At 41.1% G+C, this 26,150-nt stretch overlaps 1 protein-coding gene across 1 annotated transcript in view; it reads left to right on the top strand.

Annotated features, from left to right (window-relative positions):
- The first annotated feature begins 3,528 nt into the window (after positions 1–3,528).
- Positions 3,529–26,150, top strand: part of kitlga (kit ligand a) — a 42,946-nt gene continuing 20,324 nt past the window's right edge. Inside the window, exon 1 of the mRNA XM_055933431.1 lies at positions 3,529–3,825. Coding sequence (XP_055789406.1) covers positions 3,811–3,825 — 15 coding nt within the window. The 5' untranslated portion in view covers positions 3,529–3,810. The remainder of the gene's footprint in view (positions 3,826–26,150) is intronic.

Here is a 26,150-nt window from a genome sequence, read left to right as displayed (position 1 = left end):
TTGTAGTGGATGCGAGCTTTGACTGGAAGCCAGTGGAGTGTGCAGAGGAGTGGGGTGACATAGGTGAACTTGGAAAGATTGAACACCAGGCGGGCTGCAGGGGTTTGATGGCACAAGCATGGAGCCCAGCCAACAGCGAGTTGCAGTAGTCCAAATGGGAGATGACAAGGGCCTGGATTAGGAGCTGTGCCACTTGCTGTGTGAAGTAGGGCGTACATTGTGGATATTGTAGAGCATGAACCTGCAGGGACAAGTCAGTGCTTTGATGTTGCAGAGAACGACAGGGTGTTGTCCAGGGTCACGCCAAGGATCTTTGCACTCTGGGATTTATCAATCTAGATGGAAAGGTCTTGGAGCGGGCAGGCCTTTCCCGGTAGGAAGAGCAGCTCTGTCTTGTCGAGGTTGATCGTGTTGTGGTGGCCAACATCCAAGCTGAGATATCTTCCAGGCACGCAGATATGCGTGTCACCACCTGGGTTTTAGAAGAGGGGATTTATAATTTGTATTTGAGTGTCATCCACATAGCAATGATAGGAGAGACCATGTGAGGATATGACAGAGCCGAGTGACTTGGTGTATAGAGAGAAGAGGAGAGGGCCTAGAACCGAGCCCTGTGGGACACCAGAGTGAGAGTACGTGGTGCAGACACAGATCCTCTAGGAGCGGCCTGCCAAGTAGGATGCAATCCAAGAGTGTGCAGAGCATGAGACGCCCAGCCCTGAGAGGGTGGAGAGGAGGATTTGATGGTTCAGGGTGTTCGAAGGCAGTGGATAGATCTAGGAAGATTAGAACAGAGGAGAGAGAGTCAGCTTTAGCAGTGCAAAGAGCCTCCGTGACACAGAGCAGAGCAGTCTTGGGTGAGTGACCCATCTTGAAGCCTGACTGGTTAGGGTCAAGAAGATAGTTCTGAAAGAGATAGCGAGAGAGTTGGTCAGAGAAAGCACGCTCAATTGTTTTGGAAAGAAAAGAAAGAAGGGATACCGGACTGTAGTTTTTGACATCAGAGGGGTCAGGTGTTAGTTTCATGAGGAGGGGAGCGACTCTGGCCATTTTGAAGTAACAGAGAACACTGCCAGTGGTCAGGGATGAGTTGATGAGGGAAGTGAGGAATGGGAGAAGGTCTCTAGAGATGGTTTGGAGAAAGGAGGAAGGGATAGGGTAAAACGGGCAGGTTGTCAAGCGGCTGGACATCCCTAGTGACAGGATTTAATCTAGAGAGATAAGCGAGAAAGAGGCCAAGACGTAGGGTAGTTCTGTGGGAGTGGGACCAGTCAATAGGCTGAGTGAATGAGGAGAGGACGTCAACCTTATTTTCAAAGTGGTTGACAAAGTCATCCACTGAGAGGGAGGAGGGAGGGGGTGGAAGATTAAGGAGGGAGGAGAAGGTAACAGAAGGGTTAGAGGCAGAATATTAAAATTTAAAGTGATAGAAAGTGGCTTTAGCAGTGCGTACAGAGGCAGAAAAAGGTAGAGATGAGGGAGTGAAAGGATGATAGGTCCTCCTGAAGTTTTCCTCAATTTTCTCACAGCTGCCCGCAGCCTAGTTCTGTAAGCTCGCAATGAGTCACTCAGCCACAAAGCAGGAGGGGGGAGACGAGCCGGCCGGTAGGAAAGGGGACAGTGAGAGTCATAGGATGTGGAAAGGGAGGAACGTAGGGTCAAAGAGGCAGAATCAGGAGACAGGAGGCAGAAGTATTTAGCAGAAGGAAGAGATGATAGGATAGAAGAGGAGAAAGTAATGGGAGAGAGAGAGCGAAGATTGGGTAGGAGCTGAGTGGCTAGGGTTGGAGGAGACAGAAAAGGAAACAAAGTAGTGATCAGAGACCTGAAGGAAGGTTGCAGTGAGATTAGTAGGTGAACAGTCTCTAGTAAAGATGAGGTCAAGCGCATTGCCTGCCTTGTAAGTGTTAGGTGACTGGGAAAGGGTGAGGTCAAAAGAGGAAAGGAGTGGAAAGAAAGAAAGAAAGAAAGAAAGAAAGAAAGAAGAAAGAAAGAAAGAAAGAAAGAAAGAAAGAAAGAAAGAAAGAAAGAGATGGAAGACAACAATGTTAAGCTTGACTGGACAGTGACAGTATGGAATTCAAATGAGGAGATGGACAAGTGATTGAGGGAGAAAAGAGAAAATCTCCAGTTAGGAGAAATTAGTATCCCTGTGCGACGACCAGATGCTCCCGGACTATGAGAAAACACATAGTCAGAGAAAGAGAGAGCATCTGGAGTATCAGTGTTCTTTGGGATTATCCATGTCTCGGTCAGCACCGGAACAAAGGCGCGGTGCCTATTTGTTGTGGTTTCAACCAAGGATTATCGCTTTAAGGCATCATTAAATTTGATGAACAAAAATGTGCACCCTTTTGTTTCTAAATTGTAATTCATGATTAACAAACACTGCTCTATACAATTACCTTACATTCTGCAGTTCTTTGTCCCCTCTATAAACTGGTGTTCTATGCAGCTGGTCTACATTCTCATCCAATGAAAGACCCCTAGCAACAATTAACATCAGTTGGGATGATTTATTTAAATCGCCAGCTAAATTGCATACATTTGGTTGTATGAAAGTAGTCGGAGCGAACGCGAAGCGCTGCTTAGTAGAAACCAGTCATCTGTTCTATATCTATGGCGGCAATCCCACTTCTGACACTAGTGCAGCAAGTTTGGGTGGTATAGCCCGACCAGGACTCAGACCTGGGTTGCTGTGACTACAAGTCCAACAGCTTAGCCATTGCTTCCAAGTGATCTGAACCTCTCAGTGGTCACAAGGTGTAGTAAAGTTGATACAATATTGACAAAGCTTTCTAAAGGATATTGTTGCAATAAAACAGTTATGATTATATTAATCTTATGGTGCCAATAAGTGAAGTGTGCTAGGGGCCACATAAAACCTACTGAAATTTTGTAAGAAATGTGTATTGTTTTTCAAATGAACATTTTCTAAACTGAATGATTTTTCAAATGAGGCTCATGTGAGCTATAAGATTACTTTGCCAAGGTGGGTAATATGAGAAAAAATGTATATATTATACAACTTTTGATATGGTCATACCTATAAATTGTGATCGGTCAGAACCCCCTTCTCACCGGCTATATGACCATGACTTGCTTAACCACTGCATTTCCTATTGACTTTTATTGTACATTTGGACCAGTTTGACTTTACGACTTTAACTCCTCTACAATAAATCGATATGCTTCCATGCCTGACGTTCAAAGTCTAAACCCTTATGTGCCAGCATCTCGAATGTCGGTCTGTCAAGTTCCAACGATAAATTACATAGCGATGTGCCAACAGGGCAGTCTAACATGAGGCGTGGACAGGTATTTCAGACAAATGGAAGTTATCATAATAAGGCTACTGTAGGCATATATGCATATGTTATATATAGTAATATTGGTTTCATTCACAACGTAAAGCGGAGTTTATCTCAATATTTTCATCGGAGCTGTCGAGGAGGACTGTATGATGGACGTTGGAGCTCAGCAGACTGACCGGAACGGTTCTTGTGGGCGGTACTTGAAGCAACTATAAAAATGGGTTTCCCTGTCAAAAAAAGCCACCAACTCACTATGATCTCGCAGTATCCGTTAATGCGCTCCCTATGATGTGTATATTTGGATACCATACCTATCATCAACAGAGCTCATTGCAGCAGTTTTATAAGGTTTAAGATTATTTTCCCTGCTTGGATACTAGGCTACTGACTAGGGCATTGGATATGTGCACACGGTATGATGAAAACCCCTTTCCTCCCCGCAGAAGTAAGATAAAATAGGGTTTCGCTTACATTGGATTTACTCCTCTCATTCCATATGAAGAAGCCAAAAGTAAGTTATCATCGAAATTGCATATTTTCTTACTCACTTTCATGTTATAGGCTGTCTTTTATTTGCATATCTTTCTTGGATAAACGCCTATTACGCCTGGCGCGGTGTGCGTAATCCAGTGGCAAATCAGAAGAAAACGAATGGTGTGAATTTGCTTATTTCTGTCTGCAGATTTTTTGAAAAGTATGCACACATGAGGAAAGTCATTCATTACTTACATTCCCCCTCTTTTAATGCCAAACACCATGATTGATGTCCGACCGCAGGGTACAATACATTCAATATCATTGACATGATGCCGAAGCACTATCCTTTACCGCTCAGCTTCTTTGGAAACGCTTGTCAAGTTACGCACCTTCCTCACTATTTTCCAATACGGCCAAAAAGAATATGCCATGTGTGTGGGTGTCATCCTATGTTTTCTGACATACTGTATCATAATTAATAAGACACGATGGACATTTTGTGGCTGTTGTATTTGCCCATGTTGACTTTAATGACAGTACATCCCAATTATGTCCAATAATACAAAATATTTTCGCGCCTAATCGTTTTCTTTTCGTCATGAAAAGTGCTTTGACATGGTTGTTAATAAAATCATAAACAGTGATAAACATAGGATGATGTTAGTACATGTATTTTGATGTGTATGCCTATTGGTATACGGGGTATTGGATACTGAAAAATGAAAGGGGAAATAGGTTTTGGAAACAAATGATGGGGAACATCTTAAAGCTTCAGTAGTACACAGCCTCTTAAGATGTCATTTTGAATAGCATGTTCAGTTCGTGTATTTGTGTGTGTAGGCTAGGCCTATGGAAAACATGTGTAATGTGCAATTTATGTATTATATATATTGTATACAGCATATTTTGTATACAGCAGTACTGTGTGTCTAAGACACTTTTCCCCTTGGGGACATTAAATTTGATCCTATCTTATCTTATCCTATCTTATCCTATCTTATCCCATCCTATTTTCCTTTTATTCAGACTTCGAAATAAGCGTAACTGAAATCAGGTGTTTCTCACTTTTTTTTTCTTTTTTTTTTAAATTGAACCTTTATTTAACTCAGCAAGTCAGTTATGAACAAATCCCTCCCAATCACGGCCGGATGTGATACAACCATGGTTTTGAACCAGGGACTGTAGTGGCACCTCTTGCACTGAGAATGCAGTGCCATAGACCACTGCGCAACTCGGGAGCCCCATAGCCTACACCAGTGGAGGCTCCTCAGAGAAGGAAGGGGAGGACCATCCTCCTCAGTTAATTTCCTTTCTTTTTTAATTGTGAAACACAAAAAAGTTATAATATTTAGATAAAACTATACTAAATATATTCACGTCACCAAATAATTGATTAAAAGAGACTGTTTTGCAATAAAGATCTACAGTAGCCTTAACAGCACTCTGTAAGGTAGCACCATGGTGTAGCCGGAGGACAGCTAGTTTCCGTCCTCCTCTGGGTACATTGACTTCAAAACCTAGGAGGCTCATGGTTCTTACCCCCTTCTATAGACTTACGCAGTTATTATGACAACTTTCAGAGGTCATCCTCCTACCATTAGAGCTATTGCAGCATGAGCTGACATGTTGTCAGCCCAATCAAAGGATCAGAGAATTAATTTAGTACTGAAAGCATAAGTTACAGCTAGCTAGCACTGCAGTGCATAAAATGTGGTGAGTAGTTGACTCAAAGAGAGAGAAAGACAGTAGTTGAACAGTTTCGCACAAATTAATTTAAAAAAAAATGAAGGAGAACCAAGAGAGAGATAGAGTGCTGGCTATATTTCGTTGTATTTTTTTCACTTTCACTTACTTAACTAGTGAATGCAGATAGCTAGTTTAGCCTACTCAAACACCCGGCTCAAACAGAAAGGGATGCTATGTTAGCTAACTGGCTATGGCTATCCAACACTGGAACTCTTCCATGTCAAGGTAAGCTTTTGGTTTTATTAATTTATTGCCACCAGGGCCCACCGGTGTAACTGCTAAACTACTTGCTCTAACTGTACACTCTACTGGATGATTGTAGTTGATTTACTAACCCGTTAGTTCTAGTAGCTATGTTGACTATGACGTTATTATAGTGACACCGATGTAGGCTGTGTGTAGCGGTTAACAGTTATGATGTGAAGGTTTGTCTTGGAACCTTTTTTTCGCCCGGTCACAGACAGCTGATGCGTTGTGTACTGAAGTCCACAAGCACAGGGAAAATATGAGAGGAGGAGAGCGCTTAGATGCAAAAAGGAATTATACAATGATCAAAGGGATCATGCTGTTTGTACATGGCTGCTATGAAAGTGAAGCGTGTTTGTGTGAGATCAGGGGTGTATTCATTCCTCCAATTCTGTTGAACAACATTTCTTAAACGGATGCAAACTGAACGAAATGGGGATAAGCATACCTGAATTTGTCCAATAGAAACTCTTGTTTGGAACTGTTGGACTAATGATTACACCCTATATTAGCTAGATGCAGGCAAGAGTCTGCAAGGCGAAATTGAATGTGTCAATATCTGTCACATGGAAGGCCAGGACTAAAAACAAACAAAATATAACTATTGTAAAATAGATGGTGTCTGTAAAATGTATATAGTAAGTATAATCTGGAAGTAGAAGCCTAAGTGTTGTTGTCCATTAGTTTACTCCAATTAGGGGAAGGGTGGTAGGGTTTGCGGGACATTTTTACATATATATATATATATATATGTGTGTGTATGTATGTATGTATGTATATATGTATGTATGTATGTATATATAGATATATATTTATTTTTTTCGGAATTGCCTCGCCACTATGCACTATTTTATTACCTTACCTACCTCATCTTACCTCATTTGCACACACTGTATATAAACTTTTTCAATTGTATTATTGACTGTATGTTTGTTAATTCCATGTGTAAATCTGTGTTGTTGTATGTGTCAAACTGCTTTGCTTTATCTTGGCAAGGTTGCAGTTGTAAATGAGAACTTGTTCTCAACTAGCCTACCTGGTTAAATAAAGGTGAAATAAAATTTAAATAAATATATGTACAGACGCCTCACAAGTCCTCAACTGGCAGCTTCATTAAATAGTTCCCACAAAACACCAGTCTCAACGTCAACAATGAAGAGGTGACTCCGGGATGCTGGTCTTCTAGGCTGAGTTACAAAGAAAAAGCCATATCTCAGACTGGCCAATAAAAAGAAAAGATTAAGATGGGCAAAAGAACACAAACACTGGACAGAGGAACTCTGCCTAGAAGGCCAGCATCCCGGAGTCGCCTCTTCACTGTTGACGTTGAGACTGGACAGAGGAACTCTGCCTAGAAGACCAGCATCCCGGAGTCGCCTCTTCACTGTTGACGTTGAGACTGGTGTTTTGCGGGAACTATTTAATGAAGCTGCCAGTTGAGGACTTGTGAGACGTCTGTTTCTCAAACTAGACACTAATGTACTTGTCCTCTTGCTCAGTTGTGCACCTGGGGCCTCCCACTCCTCTGTCTATTCTGGTTAGAGCCAGTTTGTGCTGTTCTGTGAAGGGAGTAGTACACAGCATTGTACGAGATCTTCAGTTTCTTTGCAATTTCTCGCTTGGAATAGCCTTCATTTCTCAGAACAAGAATAGACTGACGAGTTTCAGAAGAAAGTTCTTTGTTTTGAGCCTGTAATCAAACCCACAAATGCTGATACTCCAGATACTCAACTAGTCTAAAGAAGACCAGTTTTATTGCTTCTTTAATCAGGACAACCGTTTTCAGCTGTGCTAACATAATAGCAAAAGGGTTTTCTATGATCAACTAGCCTATTAAAATTATAAACTTGGATTAGCTAACGAAACGTGCCATTGGAACACAGGAGTGATGGTTGCTGATAATGGGTTTCTGTACGCCTATGTATGTCACGGCCGTTGACTGAAGTAGACCAAAGCGCAGCGTGGTAAGCGTACATTTGTTTATTTAGGTAAATGTCGCCAACAAAACAACAAAACAATGAAACGACCGTGAAGCTTAACATAGGCTATGATGCCTCTAACAAAGTCAACCTCCCACAACGAAAGGAGGGAAAAAGGGCTACCTAAGTATGGTTCTCAATCAGAGACAACGATAGACAGCTGTCCCTGATTGAGAACCCTACCCGGCCAAAACATAGAAATAACAATAATAGAACTAAAGAACATAGAAGGCCCACCCCAAGTCACACCCTGACCAAACCAAATAGAGACATAAAAAGGCTCTCTAAGGTCAGGGCGTGACATTGTAGATATTCCATAAAAAATAAGCCGTTTCACGCTACAATAGTCATTTACAACATTAACAATGTCTACACTGTATTTCTGATCAATTTGATGTTAATGGACAAAAAAGTTTATTTTCTTTCAAAAACAAGGACATTTCTAAGTGACCCCAAACTTTTGAACGGTAGTGTATGTGTATATGTATGCATGTTTATATGTATATGTGTATGTATGTATATATATATATAAATATATTTATCCCAAAAATATATGGGTGATTGGAAATGATGCAGACAATTACATAAATGAAACTACAGTCTGTCTGCAATATTAAAGCTGATCCACCCCCTGTCACCTTGATTACTCAAATTTCTCTCGGCTTGTGCACCACCTACGTTGTAAACTTTCATTCATAGAAAGCAACCTCATGATGGGTATAGGTAAAATTTGAGTATCATGTAGTGGCCTAAACCTATTGATGTTACATTGAACCGGGTGAATGGAATATGAATGACTGTCACCCAATATGATGTAACAGAAATAAGGCCATGCTCATTAAATAAATAATTGTCCTCATCTTAAATGGCACCAATCGCCACTGGCCTACAATGTGGACTTAGTGTGGACTTAACTGTAGCCTAATCTTTCTTTGAGCCAGTAAAACTTTTCCCTAACCCAGTTAGTATAATTGAACGTCTTACATCTAGACTAGCCTACCTGTTTCTGTACACAGAAAATTCTGCTCAGCAACTGACAAATACATTGTGCATACTATCTGTGAAAATGTGCACCCTTTGGTATGCCTGTGATATACAGCCTACAGTACCCAGTGTTTCTCAATAACTTGCATGGTTTTATTAAATCATTAAATAAATCCTGGGAATATATTGTAACAAAGCTTTATTGACTACAATAAGTCACTTGTAGTTTTGGCAGATGTATGGTACCTGACAGAAAACAGGAACCATTCCATTCTTTCATTTGCCTTCCTTGTTTTTTATCACGTCAACTAATAATCACTTGTTTAAAAAAAAAATCATATTGCGCAATAGTCTGCAGCTGCTGCAATAGAAACATTGAACATAGCTATAAAAGGATAATAAGATGCAGGATGTGTGCAATGTGCATATTATTCTGTTTGGCTGTCAAGAAATAATGTGGTGTGAGGTAAGGTGCGTAACTTTGAGCGTTTCCCAAGAAAAAAAGCACCATTGACATTCGACAGATACTGTAAATGCTACACATACATCCTAGGTTCTTTTTATGTGTGCTCAGAAACCTCCTCAAAGGTCCCCAATGCCTCAGCAGTCAAGGTTTCCCAGACCACAAAAAGGCTGGGTATATCAGTTTACTTTCTTTCGTGCTCCTAACCCCCAGATCCATACCCATTCTCCCAGCTTACACGCTTCCTTAGAATTTGGTGCCCTGTGGGCCCGTGGAGACACTGGGGGTGCATAGAGAGGTCACATGCTGACAGTCCGTTTACATCTCTGCTTTACGATGCGCCCCCTGAAGAGAGCCGGGTGGGCACGTTCAGGAAGAGTTAGTAGTCCAGCCAGAGAGTTAACGAGGCAATGAATTGAGTGAGATATGTCCAAAGTAGTGTACTATTATCGGGAGCAGGGTGCCATTTCAGACGCAGTCAACGTCTCCTGAGCTCTAGACTCCACATGCCTGAGAATGCTAGTCAAATAGGTTAGACTGGATGATCTGTAAGCAGCTCAGGTATGCTAATTCAACCTGTGGCCCTGCTGAGACTAATAGCATTATTGCCATGACTTTTGACCAACTTTAAACCTATATAGACTGGTGTTAGAGAGGCTTATTGTGCTAAAGTAACTCTTCGACCAGACTTGAAGTACGTGAGAAGCACCGGCACTAAGTTAAATATTAGTTGTTTCTTAAGGCAAAACAAAAACTTGACTGACCAAGCAGCACGTTTGTAGGAGCCTGTAATGCCCTGCCAAAGCCAGGGGAATAGCCTCTAAGAATCTCCTATTGTGTTAGTGCTACATCAGAGGAGGCTGGTGGGAGGAGCTATAGAAGGACAGGCTCATCGTAAATACTGGAATGGAATTAATGGAACGGTATGGAACAGAGGAAATCACGTTTGACTCACATGTTCCATATATTATATTTCAGGCATTACAATGAGCCCGTCCGCCTATAGCTCCTCCCACCAGCCTCCTCAGTGCTATACATAGGTCCTACCTGTGTAGAATACAGTAGGTTTGCTTGGTTTAGTTATTTTTACATCCTCTCACCAGTAGCGCTCTGATCACTGTGAACTTATTTTGGCGTTGTTTATAGCACTAAGTCCATACTCAGACAACCTCGATGGCTGTTGGCAGTAAATGCAGTAGCTCAGACTAAAGGCTAAAGCGCTTATCAGAGTCCAAAATTGGTACGCGTCCACACAGCAGTGTTCTAGAATATTGGACCATTGGCTTTCATACTTTAAGAATTTGCAGCACAACTAAAGCAATTTCTCCAACTGTCACCACATTCAAATGAATGGAGCGGCGTAGGTTGGTGCGTGGTTGGGGTGTACGGTGGTCTCAGAGCTGTGTATCGCGGCTCCATGACTTTAAACTCTGAAATATGCGTAATATTGTACCATGAGAATAGTAGACCCTATGGTTATCAAAGTTTTTATTAACTTCCTGATAATAGTTTGTTTATTGCTGCAGCTGGAGATATCAAGGGTTACATAAGAGCAATAGAGTAGTGCTCTGCCTCATTGAGTTTTGAGTTTGTTCCAATATATTTCAGATCCATATCTCTTACAATCTCTTAGCACTGGGTTGGGCTGCCTCTGTTTTCAGGAAGGGAAAACAACATTGTCAGTCACAGCGAAAAGTCTCGTTATGAGGAACGCAACAGGGGAAGACGATTAACGTCACACCGTTTTAGAACCAGACCGATAGTTCAAACAACACAAATTTAACACCATAGTCCCTTCAAAACTCGTCATTAAGCTCGAGACCCTGGGTCTCGACCCTTCCCTGTGCAACTGGGTCCTGGACTTCCTGATGGGCCACCCCCAGGTGGTGAAGGTAGGAATCAACATCTCCACCCCGCTGATCCTCAACACTGGGGCCCCACAAGGCTGCCTGCTCAGCCCTCTCCTGTACTCCCTGTTCACCCATGACTGCGTGGCCATGCACGCCTCCAACTCAATCATCACTCAGGCTCTGGGTGTAGTTAATCCGACACCTCTCTGCGTAGTCATCGCCATTTTACCTGCTGTTAGCTGATTAGCTGCTGTTGTCTCACCTGTTGTCTTAGCTAGCTCTAACCAAACAATACCTGTTATTACTTTATGCCTCGCTGTATGTCTCTCTCGAATGTCAATATGCCTTGTATACTGTTGTTCAGGTTAGTTATCATTGTTTTAGTTTACATTGGAGCCCCTAGTTCCACTCTTCATAACTCTGACACCTCCTTTGTCCCACCACCCACTCATGCGGTGACCTCACCCATTATAACCAGCATGTCCATTGCCTGTATCATTGCCTGTATCCGCTACGGGTCCGGAGTCAAACGACCACCCCTCATCACTGTCAAACGCTCCCTAAAACACTTCTGCGAGCAGGCCTTTCTAATTGACCTGGCCCGGGTATCCTGGAAGGATATTGACCTCATCACGTCAGTTGAGGATGCCTGGTCAGTCTTTAAAAGTAACTTCCTCACCATCTTAGATAAGCATGCCCCGTTCAAAAAACGCAGAACTAAGAACAGATATAGCCCTTGGTTCACTCCAGACCTGACTGCCCTCGACCAGCACAAAAACATCCTGTGGCGGACTGCAATAGCATCGAATAGTCCCCGCGATATGCAACTGTTCAGGGAAGTCAGGAACCAATGCACGCAGTCAGTCAGGAAAGCAAAGGCTAGTTTTTTCAAGCAGAAATTTGCATCCTGTAGCTCTAACTCCAAAACTCCAAAAGTTCTGGGACACTGTAAAGTCCATGGAGAACAAGAGCACTTCCTCCCAGCTGCCCACTGCACTGAGGCTAGGTAACACGGTCACCACCGATAAATCCATGATAATCGGCTGGCCATGCCTTCCACCTGGCTAGTCCAACCTCGGCCAACAGCTCCGGCCCCCCCGCAGCTACTCGCCCAAGCGTCCCCAGCTTCTCCTTTACCCAAATCCAGATTGCAGATGTCCTGAAAGAGCTGCAAAACCTGGACCCATACAAATCAGCTGGGCTTGACAATCTTCCAATTCCAAAATAGCTTCCTATTTCTGAAACTATCCGCCGCCATTGTCGCAACCCCTATTATCAGCCTGTTCAACCTGTCTTTCATATCGTCTGAGATCCCCAAGGATTGGAAAGCTGCCGCGGTCATCCCCCTCTTCAAAGGGGCAGACACCCTGGATCCAAACTGTTACAGACCTATATCAATCCTGCCCTGCCTATCTAAAGTCTTCGAAAGCCAAGTTAATAAACAGATCACTGACCATCTCGAATCCCATCGTACCTTCTCCGCTGTGCAATCCGGTTTCCGAGCCGGTCACGGGTGCACCTCAGCCACGCTCAAGGTACTAAACGATATCATAACCGCCATTGATAAAAGACAGTACTGTGCAGCCATCTTCATCGACCTGGCCAAGGCTTTCGACTCAGTCAATCCCCATATTCTTATCGGCAGACTCAGTAGCCTCGGTTTTTCTGATGACTGCCTTGCCTGGTTCACCAACTACTTTGCAGACAGAGTTCAGTGTGTCAAATCGGAGTGCATGTTGTCCGGTCCTCTGGCAGTCTCTATGGGGGTACCACAGGGTTCAATTCTCGGGCCGACTCTTTTCTCTGTATATATCAATGATGTTGCTCTTGCTGCGGGCAATTCCCTGATCCACCTCTACGCAGACGACACCATTCTGTATACTTCTGGCCCTTCCTTGGACACTGTGCTATCTAACCTCCAAACAAGCTTCAATGCCATACAGCACTCCTTCCGTGGCCTCCAACTGCTCTTAAACACTAGCAAAACCAAATGCATGCTTTTCAACCGTTCGCTGCCTGCACCCGCCCGCCCGACTAGCATCACCACCCTGGACGGTTCCGACCTAGAATATGTGGACATCTATAAATACCTAGGTGTCTGGCTAGACTGTAAACTCTCCTTCCAGACTCATATTAAACATCTCCAATCCAAAATCAAATCAAGAATCGGCTTTCTATTTCGCAACAAAGCCTCCTTCACTCACGCCGCGAAACTCACCCTAGTAAAACTGACTATCCTACCGATCCTCGACTTCGGCGATGTCATCTACAAAATAGCTTCCAATACTCTACTCAGCAAACTAGATGCAGTTTATCATAGTGCCATCCATTTTGTTACTAAAAGACATTATACCACCCACCACTGCGACCTGTATGCTCTAGTCGGCTGGCCCTCGCTACATATTCGTCGCCAGACCCACTGGCTCCAGGTCATCTATAAGTCCATGCTAGATAAAGCTCCGCCTTATCTCAGTTCACTGGTCACGATATCAACACCCACTCGTAGCACGCGCTCCAGCAGGTATATCTCACTGATCATCCAAAAAGCCAACACCTCGTTTGGCCGCCTGTCCTTCCAGTTCTCTGCTGCCTGTGACTGGAACGAATTGCAAAAATCGCTGAAGTTGGAGACTTTTATTTCCCTCACCAACTTTAAATATCTGCTATCTGAGCAGCTAACCGTTCGCTGCAGCTGTACATAGTCCATCTGTAAACAACCCACCAAAATTTAACTACCTCATCCCCATTTTTCTGCTCTTTTGCACACCAGTATCTCTACTTGCTCACGATCATCTGATGATTTATCACTCCAGTGTTAATCTGCTAAATTGTAATTATTTGCTCCTATAGGCTATTTATTGCCTCCCTCATGCCTTTTGCACTCAATGTATATAGACTAATTTAGTTTTTTTTCCTACTGTGTTATTGACTTGTTTATCGTTTACTCCATGTGTAACTCTGTGTTGTTGTCTGTTCACACTGCTATGCTTTATCTTGGCCAGGTCGCAGTTGTAAATGAGAACTTGTTCTCAACTAGCCTACCTGGTTAAATAAAGGTGAAATAAATAAAAAATAATAAAAAATCAAGTTTGCAGACAACACTACAGTGGTAGGCTTGATTACCAACAACGACGAGACGGCCTACATGGAGGAGGTGAGGGCCCTCGGAGTGTGCTGTCAGGAAAATAACCTCACACTCAACGTCAACAAAACAAAAAGATGATCGTGGACTTCAGGAAACAGCAGAGGGAGCACCCCCCTATCCACATCGACGGGACAGTAGTGGAGAAGGTGGAAAGTTTTAAGTTCCTCGGCGTACACATCACGGACAAACTGAAATGGTCCACCCACACAGACAGCGTGGTGAAGAAGGTGCAACAGCGCCTCAGGAGGCTGAAGAAATGTGGCTTGTCACCAAAAACCCTCACAAAATTTAACAGATGCACAATCGAGAGCATCAGGTCGGGCTGTTTCACCATCTGGTATGGCAACGGCTCCGCCCATAACCGTAAGGCTCTCCAGAGGGTAGTGAGGTCTGCACAACGCATCACCGGGAGCAAACTACCTGCCCTCCAGGACACCTACAGCACCCGATGTCACAGAAAGGCCAAAAAGATCATCAAGGACAACATTCACCCGAGCCACTGCCTGTTCACCCCGCTATCATCCAGAAGGCAGGTCAGTACAGGTGCATCAAAGCAGGGACCGAGAGACTGAAAAACAGCTTCTATCTCAAGGCCATCAGACTGTTAAACAGCCATCACTAACATTGAGTGGCTGCTGCCAACATACTGACTCGAATCTCTAACCACTTTAATAATTAAAATGTGGATGTAATAAATGTATCACTAGTCACTTTAAACAATGGCACTTTTTTAAATGTTTACATACCCTACATTACTCATCTCATATGTATATACTGTACTCTATACCATCTACTGCATCTTGCCTATGCCGTTCGGCCATCGCTCATCCATATATTTATATGTACATATTCTTGTTCATTCCTTTACACTTGTGTGTATTACGTAGTTGTTGTGAAATTGTTAGATTACTTGTTAGATATTATTGCATGGTCCGAACTAGAAGCACAATCATTTTGCTACACTCGCATTAACATCTGCTAACCAGGTGTATGTGACAAATAAAATTTGATTTGATTTGAACACACGGCCTGTCTGTATGCAGGATGCACTGCAGTCTAGGGCAAGTATGGGTAACTGCAGCCCAATATGGCAACAGGAGTATGTCTGAGTGGGTGTGTCAAACGAATCAGCTAATTGGGCAAGACTGTTTTGGCTGATTGGACTGCAGGACAAGTCAATAAGCCGGCGACTATTATTTAATTTCAAGCATGATAGCAGCCTAAACAAGAAATAACCAATATTGGTAGCCATCTAAGATGTCACCTTGATGCATACAATACATACAGTCTACTACTCAATGAGGAGGGCATGAAAGGCAACAACACTGGGAAACAGTACACTTCACTCTAGCTTGCCAAACACCCCACTGGGCACAGACATCAAGTCCACATTGGTTCAATGTAATTTCATTGAAATGACGTGGAAACAACATTGATACAACCAGTGTGTGCCCAGTGGGACTACTGTCCGACAACGGCATGGGAAGTATCAGGGTGACAGTCACAGTAAGCACTCGTATATAACGCAAGAAGCAAGAGTACACCCATCATCAGTACTTTTAAATAAAAATAAACAATCTTCAGTTTTATAACTGAAAATGTACAATTATTTGTAAAAAACTAACAGTAAAATACGACTGACTTCTCCTCTGGCTGAAAAACAGAAGTAGTTACGTGGTAAGAAATGGAAGAGAAAAAAACAGAAGTAGTTACGTGGTAAGAAATGGAAGAGAAAAAAACAGCTCAATCCAAAATGTCTAACCTATAGCAGAGCACTTGACTCACCCACTCCTTTCCACATGCCCACTACTTTACTTTTGACTCACCCACTCCTTTCCACATGCCCACTACTTTACTTTCGACTCACCCACTCCTTTCCACATGCCCACTACTTTACTTTTGACTCACCCACTACTTTCCACATGCCCACTACTTTACTTTTGACTCACCCACTCCTTTCCACATGCCCACTACTTTACTTTTGACTCACCCACTCCTTTCCACATGCCCACTACTTTACTTTTGACTCACCCACTCCTTTCCACATGCCCACTACTTTACTTTCGACTCACCCACTCCTTTCCACATGCCCACTACTTTATTTTCGACTCACCCACTCCTTTCCACATGCCCACTACTTTACTTTTGACTCACCCACTCCTTTCCACATGCCCACTACTTTCCTTTCGACTCACCCACTCCTTTCCACATGCCCACTACTTTACTTTCGACTCACCTACTCCTTTCCACATGCCCACTACTTTACTTTTGACTCACCCACTCCTTTCCACATGCCCACTACTTTACTTTCGACTCACCCACTCCTTTCCACATGCCCACTACTTTACTTTCGACTCACCCACTCCTTTCCACATGCCCACTACTTTCCTTTCGACATGCCCACTCCTTTCCACATGCCCACTACTTTACTTTTGACTCACCCACTCCTTTCCACATGCCCACTACTTTCCTTTCGACATGCCCACTCCTTTCCACATGCCCACTACTTTACTTTTGACTCACCCACTCCTTTCCACATGCCCACTCCTTTCCACATGCCCACTACTTTCCTTTCGACATGCCCACTCCTTTCCACATGCCCACTACTTTACTTTTGACTCACCCACTCCTTTCCACATGCCCACTACTTTCCTTTCGACATGCCCACTCCTTTCCACATGCCCACTACTTTACTTTTGACTCACCCACTCCTTTCCACATGCCCACTACTTTCCTTTCGACATGCCCACTCCTTTCCACATGCCCACTACTTTACTTTCGACTCACCCACTCCTTTCCACATGCCCACTACTTTACTTTCGACTCACCCACTCCTTTCCACATGCCCACTACTTTACTTTCGACTCACCCACTCCTTTCCACATGCCCACTACTTTACTTTCGACTCACCCACTCCTTTCCACATGCCCACTACTTTACTTTCGACTCACCCACTCCTTTCCACATGCCCACTACTTTACTTTCGACTCACCCACTCCTTTCCACATGCCCACTACTTTACTTTCGACTCACCCACTCCTTTCCACATGCCCACTACTTTACTTTCGACTCACCCACTCCTTTCCACATGCCCACTACTTTACTTTTGACTCACCCACTCCTTTCCACATGTCCACTACTTTACTTTCGACATGCCCACTCGCCCATACTCCGGTCGCAATGTTGGGCTGGAGCTACCCCTTTTAGTCTAGGGAAGGAGTGTCATCAACGAGACACCTTAAAGGGTTTTCTAAACAGTCTCTGGGTTTTAAACTGGGATTAGCTCCAATCGCTTTCCTTTCCCTTGCTCACATTGTTAGCACTTATTATTTTAATTTAAATTTTATTTAACATTTATTTAACTAGACAAGTCAGTTAAGAACAGATTCTTATTTAGAATGCCTGCCTACCAGAATGCAAAAGGCCTCCTGCGGGGATGGGGGCTCGGATGAGAAATTTACAAAATATACATCACGACAAGAGAAACACCACAACACTACATAAAGTTAGAGCTACCTTCTAATCTGCTGTTGTGGAGTGACAACAGCGAAAAATATCTGTCCTGACTCACTGACTGGTTTAAAAAGACTAAGATAAACTGCTTTCACCTGGAAGTGGAATTTAGAAGGCAGTGCCCAGAGACATATAGTTACAGTATACTGTATTTACAGGGTTATTAAGTAGAGCAGTAAATTAAGTGTTTAACCAATGGGATTCAGCTCCTACTGTGGATGGACAGACATGTCAGTGAGTCTGCCGAGTGTAAGCTATCTGAATAAGTGAAGGCTGGTAGGCATGTTGAGAGGCACTTACAGTAGCACAGATACGAAGTTTGCATACCCAAACAAAACTATAGCTTCAATGCATGAGTGGTGCTTAAACATTTATATACTCGTCATGTATAGTAGGCCTACTGTATTTAATTTATATTTTGTTATCAGCATTAAAGATACACTATGCAGAAATCGCTCTGCCATTTCCTGGTCGCTAACATTCTAATAGTTTGCCTAATTACCGTTTATGTGACAAAACAAGCAAGTATAGTGTAGAGAATCATTGTACCATTTAAACCACTGTGGAATATCTTTTCCATAACAAAAAATATAGTATCTTCAGCTGTTTGAAGCAGTGGTGTAAAAAGTACCCAATTGTCATACTTGAGTAAAAGTAAAGAAACCTTAATAGAAAATGACTCAAGTTAAAGTGAAAGTCACCCAGTAAAATACTACTGAGTAAAAGTCTAAAAGTATTTGGTTTTAAATATACTTAACTATCAAAGTAAAAGTATAAATAATTGAAATCCCTTATATTACGCTATCCAGACGGCACCATTTTCTTGTTATTTTAATGTACGGATAGCCAGTGGCACACTCCAACACTCAGACATCATTTACAAACGAAGCATGTGTGTTTAGTGAGTCTGCCAGATCAGAGACAGTAGGATGACCAGGGATATTTACTTGATAAGTGCATGAATTGGACCATTTTCCTGTCCTGCTAAGCATTCAAAATGTAACAAGTAATAAGTGAAAAGTACATTATTTTCTTCAGGAATGTAGTGAAGTAAAAGTAAAAGTTGTCAAAAATACCCATAAAACTAGCACTAGTAGTAGCACTTTCAATTATAAACTAGTAGCACTTTCAATTTTTTTTACTTAACTACTTAACACCACTGGTTTGAAGCTGATGTACAAAACCAAAATTAAAAGACGCAAAAACTGAACTTAAAGATGCAATACGCTGAAATTGCTCCGCCATTTCCTGGTTAGTAAAATTCTAATAGTTCGCCCAATTTCAGTTTATGAGACAAAACAGTCAGTAATTTTGTAGAAAATCATTGTACCATCTAAAACTTTGTACCATCTAAAAGTCCCCCACTGTCTACGACACAGCTAATTCGTCAATTTAGATTTTCAAGGAAACGTTGGAGGGTGTTCCATGTGTTGGATTTTCTGAGGATGAGTCAGAACTGAAGACACCAAGGGGCATAAAACAGTTAGATGGGAACACAGATTGTGCAAATAAACAGTTGACAGACTTCAAGGCTATAAAAGTGTAAAGGTGAAACCTGGCCAATGTGATAACAAGGCAGCAACACAGCAATATGCTTTTTACCTTTAGCTATAAGCAGTTTCACGACTAATTTGTCTTGCTCAGAGGTACTCTCTTAGTACAGAGATGCTCTTGGGAAAGTATATTCTGATTAACTGAAAATACTGAATTTCTTTGCCATTCATAATCATGTGTTGCAGAAGTTCTTACAATGATACCCATTTTTGTATACATGTTGGTCACTGTTTTGGGTATAACTGATGTTGTGAATGGAACCTCGTGATATTTATAGTTAGTCAGCATTATTAAGACTTTGGAGAAGACTGGGCCTCACAAGCTATTTTTTTGTTAGGGAGAGAGAGCGAGAAACCCCCCTAAAAATATTCCTCCAGAACCATGTCCAACGTATCTGTCCTTGGCAGTGTTCGACACAGATACAGCTGAATTGGCTTAGTGATCAGATTTGTGCAAAACCATATTTTAAATGTTCACATGTCCAAAATTACAGCTCCTTTTAGGCATTACCATGATGTTGATCAACTCGCAACATGTGCTATCATATCATAACATTGAGACTGTTGAGAAGATATGAGTGCAGTGTACCATGTTCAGACTACCCCTGTTCCACACACACAAACAGACCTGTTTTAACCCCTCACACACTTAGTCACAGACACGTGTTTGGTTTGTCATCGAACGCAAGTGAGATACTGATATTTTTACATGTTAAATGAAGAGTTTTTAGTCCGCTCCCTTGTTTCTTTAACACCATTTGCGACACTGACACGCACTTTTCCCTCACAAGCTTCAAAAGACTTTGCAACCCTGATATGTTATTCAATCTTTCACCATCTCTGTGCTTTCTATTATCTTTAACTGAACTGGTTGATCTCTAGAGTGAACGTGACGCAGAGGGAAAACAAATGTTTTTATTGGCCAGTAGCATGTTGGGTCAATCGTGGATGTACATGATAATATCACGAGTCTCTTCCATGTTCACCCAAATTGGATTCCTAAAAGTTTGGTGCACTTCCAGTTATTTTTTTATTTTATGTCTTGAAGGGATGATATGGGAATAATTAAGGAATGTTCTTCTTCTCCAAGTAAAACAAATGTCTGCTGATACCATTTCAACAAGTTTCGAAAATCTGCTAATCTGCCAAGGCTGACATCATTACTCTCGTGTAACTTCTGGTATTACCTGGCCTTCAAATGTACTCCAAAAGACTACAACAACCTTTACAATTGCTTTTCAAGTTTTGTGTTACACTCATGCTAACGTCAAACCATAGGGCAGAGCTAACAACTTTCATTATCCTTTCTAAGTGATATAGAACCATAAAGATAACATGAATCACCATGCACCCTCATCAGGACAGATCGATGGAGTCTTGAGGTCATCAATGATTGACTGATTTGAAGTAGTCTCTCCATGTCAACACCGTAGTAGTAATAGTAGTAGTAATAGTAGTAGTAATAGTAGTAGTAGTAGTAGTAATAGTAATAGTAGTAGTAGTAGTAGTAGTAGTAGTAATGGTAGTAGTAATAGTAGTAGTAACAGTAGTAGTAACAGTAGTAGTAGTAGTAGTAGTAGTAGTAGTAGTAGTAGTAGTAGTAGTAGTAGTAGTAGTAATAGTAGTAGTAATAGTAGTAGTAGTAGTAGTAATAGTAGTAGTAATAGTAGTAGTAACAGTAGTAGTAACAGTAGTAGTAGTAGTAGTAGTAGTAGTAGTAGTAGTAGTAGTAATAGTAGTAGTAATAGTAGTAGTAATAGTAGTAGTAATAGCAGTAGTAATAGTAGTAGTAATAGTAGTAGTAATAGTAGCAGTAATAGTAGTAGTAGTAGTAGTAGTAGTAGTAGTAGTAGTAATAGTAGTAGTAGTAATAGTGGTAGTAATAGTAGTAGTAATAGTAGTAGTAGTAATAGTAGTAGTACTAGTAGTAGTAATAGTAGTAGTAATAGTAGTAGTAATAGTAGTAGTAATAGTAGTAGTAGTAGTAGCAGTAGTAGTAGTAGTAGTAATAGTAGCAGTAATAGTAGTAGTAGTAGTAGCAGTAGTAATAGTAGTAGTAATAGTCGTAGTAACATTAGTAGTAATAGTAGCAGTACTAGTTGTAGTAATAGTAGGAGTAGTAGTAATAGTAGTAGTAGTAATAGTAGTAGTAATAGTAGTAGTAATAGTAGTAGTAGTAATAGTAGTAGTACTAGTAGTAGTAATAGTAGTAGTAATAGTAGTAGTAATAGCAGTAGTAATAGTAGTTGTAGTAGTAGTAATAGTAGTAGTAACAGTAGCAGTAATAGTAGTAGTAATAGTAGTAGTAGTAATAGTAGTAGTAGTAATAGTGGTAGTAATAGTGGTAATAGTGGTAGTAATAGTGGTAGTAATAGTAGTAGTAATAGTAGTAGTAGTAATAGTAGTAGTAATAGTAGTAGTAATAGTAGTAGTAATAGTAGTAGTAATAGTAGTTGTAGTAGTAGTAGTAATAGTAGTAGTAATAGTAGTAGTAATAGAATAAGTACTTTATTGATCCCAAGATGTACTACTCAATGTAGTTATCAAGCAATGTATTTTCCGGGCACTCAATCTATGTGCTCTTCAGTTGACCTCATGACATTGAATGAGCCTCTATATCTTTATAATCCCCATGGTATTTGTTTCAGTGTTTACTTTATTAACATGGGCCTCTGTAAGTGCACTTGAGTGGACAGAGAAAGGAAGAATGTCATTTGTAGATGCAAATTAAATTCATACATGTTTTGAGTAGTCGCTGGTCCATTTTCTGAATCACTCCGGGAATAGATCAATCGCGTTTCCTGTTTTTCCTTTTCCTGATGCTTTCACTGTTACCCACTCTCAGTTGTAGGCCTGTGTTCTACTTTGGGTTATCGTCAGGTATGATGGAACTATTATTTTAAACAAATGTTCTAAATTCTATGTTTACACTGCCATTCTTGGATCAAAAGTGTTTTGGATTTCCATTACGTATGATTTCAGCAATACCTGGGAAAACTACCCAGAATGTTTTTGTTTGTTTATCAGACAGGTTACTATACCCAGTAGAAGCCAGAAGCCTACAAAGATCAATTCATTGTTGTTCCTTTCCAGCCAGTAAACAATGCACTAGTCTCTACAGCCTTGGTCATAGACCTTAAGTCCACTGGAAAACAATAGTCATTTCTTCCATCTTATATGAGACCGTATTTAGGCTTTGAAAACAGATTTGATCTGCAATCCAGTCTATTTTTTATTCCTTCATAATGGAACCGTGTTTATTAAATCAGAAAGCGCACTGGCAGAGATGATGCATTGTCATTAGACCAAAATCATTTTGATGAGATTAGGAACAGGGTCTTGACTGCAAAACTGATGGCCAATAAGATGCCATGTGGCACTAATGTTATGCATGGTGTGCTGTATTTTTGTACAATGAGATTACTGTATGTGCTGAAGTCGGCTAGAGAGGAGGGCACTGGTCTGGTTTTCTAGAGGGCCTGTTGGGTCTGATTGGTTAATGATACGTCAGGGTCAAAGAAGCTGTAGAGGATGAGGACATGGTAATCATCATTTTCAGGCAGTGCAGTGTGACCAACACAACATATCTCAAGAGCAGTAATGCATCCAACAAAGAGGGAACACAGGCCTTTTAAGTTATTTGTTCTTTTTCCACTAAAATGTGCTATGATTTACTGAGAGAAACCAGGAAGCACTGCTTTGAGTTCTTTATGAAAATGGGTGTTTGATTAGATTTTAATTTAATACAAATTAAAATGTAATTGAATCTCTAATTACTATTACTTCCCTCTCTTCCTTGCTTTACTTTTGATCAAAGGAAAGGCCTGTTAAAGGTGGCAGTGAACTGATCAAAATGTACAATACTATATAAATGTCTTTACTTTTAGCATTGTCTATAGTGACTGCTTGCCAATGTTCTGTCCTAAAATAGTTATAGCTTTTATGATACTAAGTGGGGGAGACAGAACCTTGAGACCAGATTCAGTGGGAGAGCTCAACAAGCTGGGGCAATACTATGAATTACTTCCTGGCACAATTTTGGTTTATTACTGTATAATTATTGTTCATTTATTTATGCAACAAATAGGCGTACTTATGCGTACTTTAGTATTGTTCTTGGATGCCAGCTAGGTCATAAGATACAGAAGTGCTGAGAGATTTGCAACCAAAACTGGTTAATGCCATCACTCAAAACAACCTTGCTTAGCTATGGCAGATGTATTGGCTGGTTAACAAGCTGGCATTGGGCATAAACTTGACGTGTTATACATTATATGCAAATGTCCTCAGGAAAAACAAATTGTCCAATTATTTTGCATAAATTATTTGCATTTTAACAGCCCGCTGGTCTCGTTGATTTAATATCCTAAACAGGATATACTGTACCTCTATTACCTAAATATACCTGCTATACCTCTCCAACTGTTGCTGCATTTTAAAAGAGTTTGATTGTATTTTTATTTGTTCTAGAGGTATGAAAATGCAGGGATATCGTTGGACTTTAAGGTCAGCTTGATGTTTCAAACATGTAGGTAATCTCTTGTGGACAGACTACGAGCAAATTACGTGAGATTTTAGTATTGGGTTAACCGAGACTAACATGTGGGGAATAATGAACAAAAACCTTGACGTTATCCGTGAAAAGATCTATGGATATCCATCCATGTTCGAGCACATTGTATCTTATTTTCATAATGGAACCGCACCGTTTCGAGTTCAAATACATAGATAGTTCAGGAAAGTGAATCTGGTACTGCTGTGTTTTGTCTCCTTTACTGTGGACAGAACTACACTGCTGTTTTCCAGTCTCCCATGGCAATTGGTAACTATCCCAGCTGTGACATCACCAGGGGAACAGTCTCAGTGAACTGATCTGGCTTTAGTCTGCTAGTGTACTGTAGGTCTGACAGCATGATAACATCCAATTCTAACCATAGTTGTTAATAACAAGTTATTTCTAAGTTGTTATAGATTGGACATACAAATACAAGTATTTTTTTATGACCAATGTGATTGATGAACAAACACAGTAAACACAGCCAACGCACTGTAATATTTCTAAATGCATGTCGTACGTGCTAGCTCACTGCAATAATGATATTATTACCAGATAGAAATTGATCATAACATGAATAACCGATATGTTAGATACAACTGGAGTATATTCATTTATTTATCGTTTTCCCTTTTTCTCGTATTTATTGAAGAAAATATGACCTGAGATTGACTAGCGTTTGGCCGCTCTCCAACCACTTCTTTGATTTCAGGGGTCATGATTCTGTCTCATAAAGAGCTAGGAAGCACAGCTTCTTTCCATGGTTGCATGTTAGTGTCTCCTCACCTGCCGTGCTTATTACTTTGCCAGTTTGACCATGTTACATTCCAAGGCAGTGCTTTGTTTGTGTGTGTGTGTGTGTGTGTGTGTGTGTGTGTGTGTGTGTGTGCTTTGTTTGTGTGTGTGTGTGTGTGTGTGTGTGTGTGTGTGTGTGTGTGTGTGTGTGTGTGTGTGTGTGTGTGTGTGTGTGTGTGTGTGTGTGTGTGTGTGTGTGTGTGTGTGTGTGTGTGTGTGTGTGTGTGTGTGTGTGTGTGTGTGTGTGTGTGTGTGTGTTTGTCTGTGTGAAATATGCACACTTCATGTGAATTGAGCTCCTTTATCTTTGATACATTTTATAATGTAATGTTAATGTTTTATAGATACATTACATATGAAGAATCATATCAAATCAGAATTGAATTTAGACAGTATTTATGTGGACTTGATGCTCAGTCTAAGTTGAGGGAATAAGAATAGTTTGAAAAGTGATTAAACAAGAACGTAAGTTAAAAAGGAAATTCAAAAGGAGTTTAATTGAATCTGAAATTAGTAAAAATGATTTAACATAATCGGATCCCATTATATGTAGGGAGTGAGGTGAAGTATGTTTTAGCATATTTTTTGCAGTACTTTCCAAATGAGTCATACATGTCATAGAGGTGTTTGCAGAATTGAATGTGAGGTGGCATTACAAACTCATTAAAGAAATGGTAAATGTAGTCAAATGTGGTAGTCCTACACTGTAATTATACTACATCTGTCTATGTTGCTAAGTGCGTAGTTTGAAGCTTTCATTTTGGACCCAACCCTGGGGTGTGTGTGTGTGTGTGTGTGTTTGTGCTCCCATTGTGGCTAGTCAGATGCACAGTCATACAGACACTTTAATGTCTGTAAACTACTGATATGTCTTGTTTAAGAATGTCATCCAGAAAATGCTAATTAGGGCTCCGATCACTAAGGCCACTTCAAACCAACAGTTACCAGAAACAAATTAAGATCATAAATCTGTAGCCCTCATAACATTCCTTACAAGACCCTGACATAATTATGTTATCTCTGTTTAACCAAAGACAGATTCCAAAGACAGATGTCAAAGCCACTGTATAATGGTATTAAACCCGTTTCCAAATGTTTAAATTGTTTACCAGTGACAGTTTACCACTGTCCAAATGTGCCCCTGTGAATAGTCCCCAGGGATCTATGAAACAATGGCTGGTCCACCAGGACCTAGCATTTTTATCTGCCTCACACTGCATGTTTCAAGACCAAGTAGGACACCAACGGTGACCCGTTTGAACTTTTGCTGAATTGTGGTCTAGCTAGTAATTTTCTTAATTTATTTAAAGCATAGCAGTGCAGTGCAGCCCAGTCAAAGTGTACTATTTTGTCATTGACTGAATTGACTTTCAGATGTCAAATTTTGACAACTGGAGGTCTTATGGTGGCTCAAGCCCCTGCCAGACAAACCTTTTGAGTGTATCCAACAAAAACTGTAAAATGGTTTTTCGACTGAGCGTAATTTGTTAGGTACATGCATCAATAGTTGAAATAAGTTAAATGTTTGAC

This window comes from Salvelinus fontinalis, chromosome 9 (assembly GCF_029448725.1).
Source record: "Salvelinus fontinalis isolate EN_2023a chromosome 9, ASM2944872v1, whole genome shotgun sequence".
Classification (NCBI taxonomy): Eukaryota; Metazoa; Chordata; class Actinopteri; order Salmoniformes; family Salmonidae; genus Salvelinus; species Salvelinus fontinalis.
This window is presented reverse-complemented; position numbering and strand designations above follow the sequence as displayed.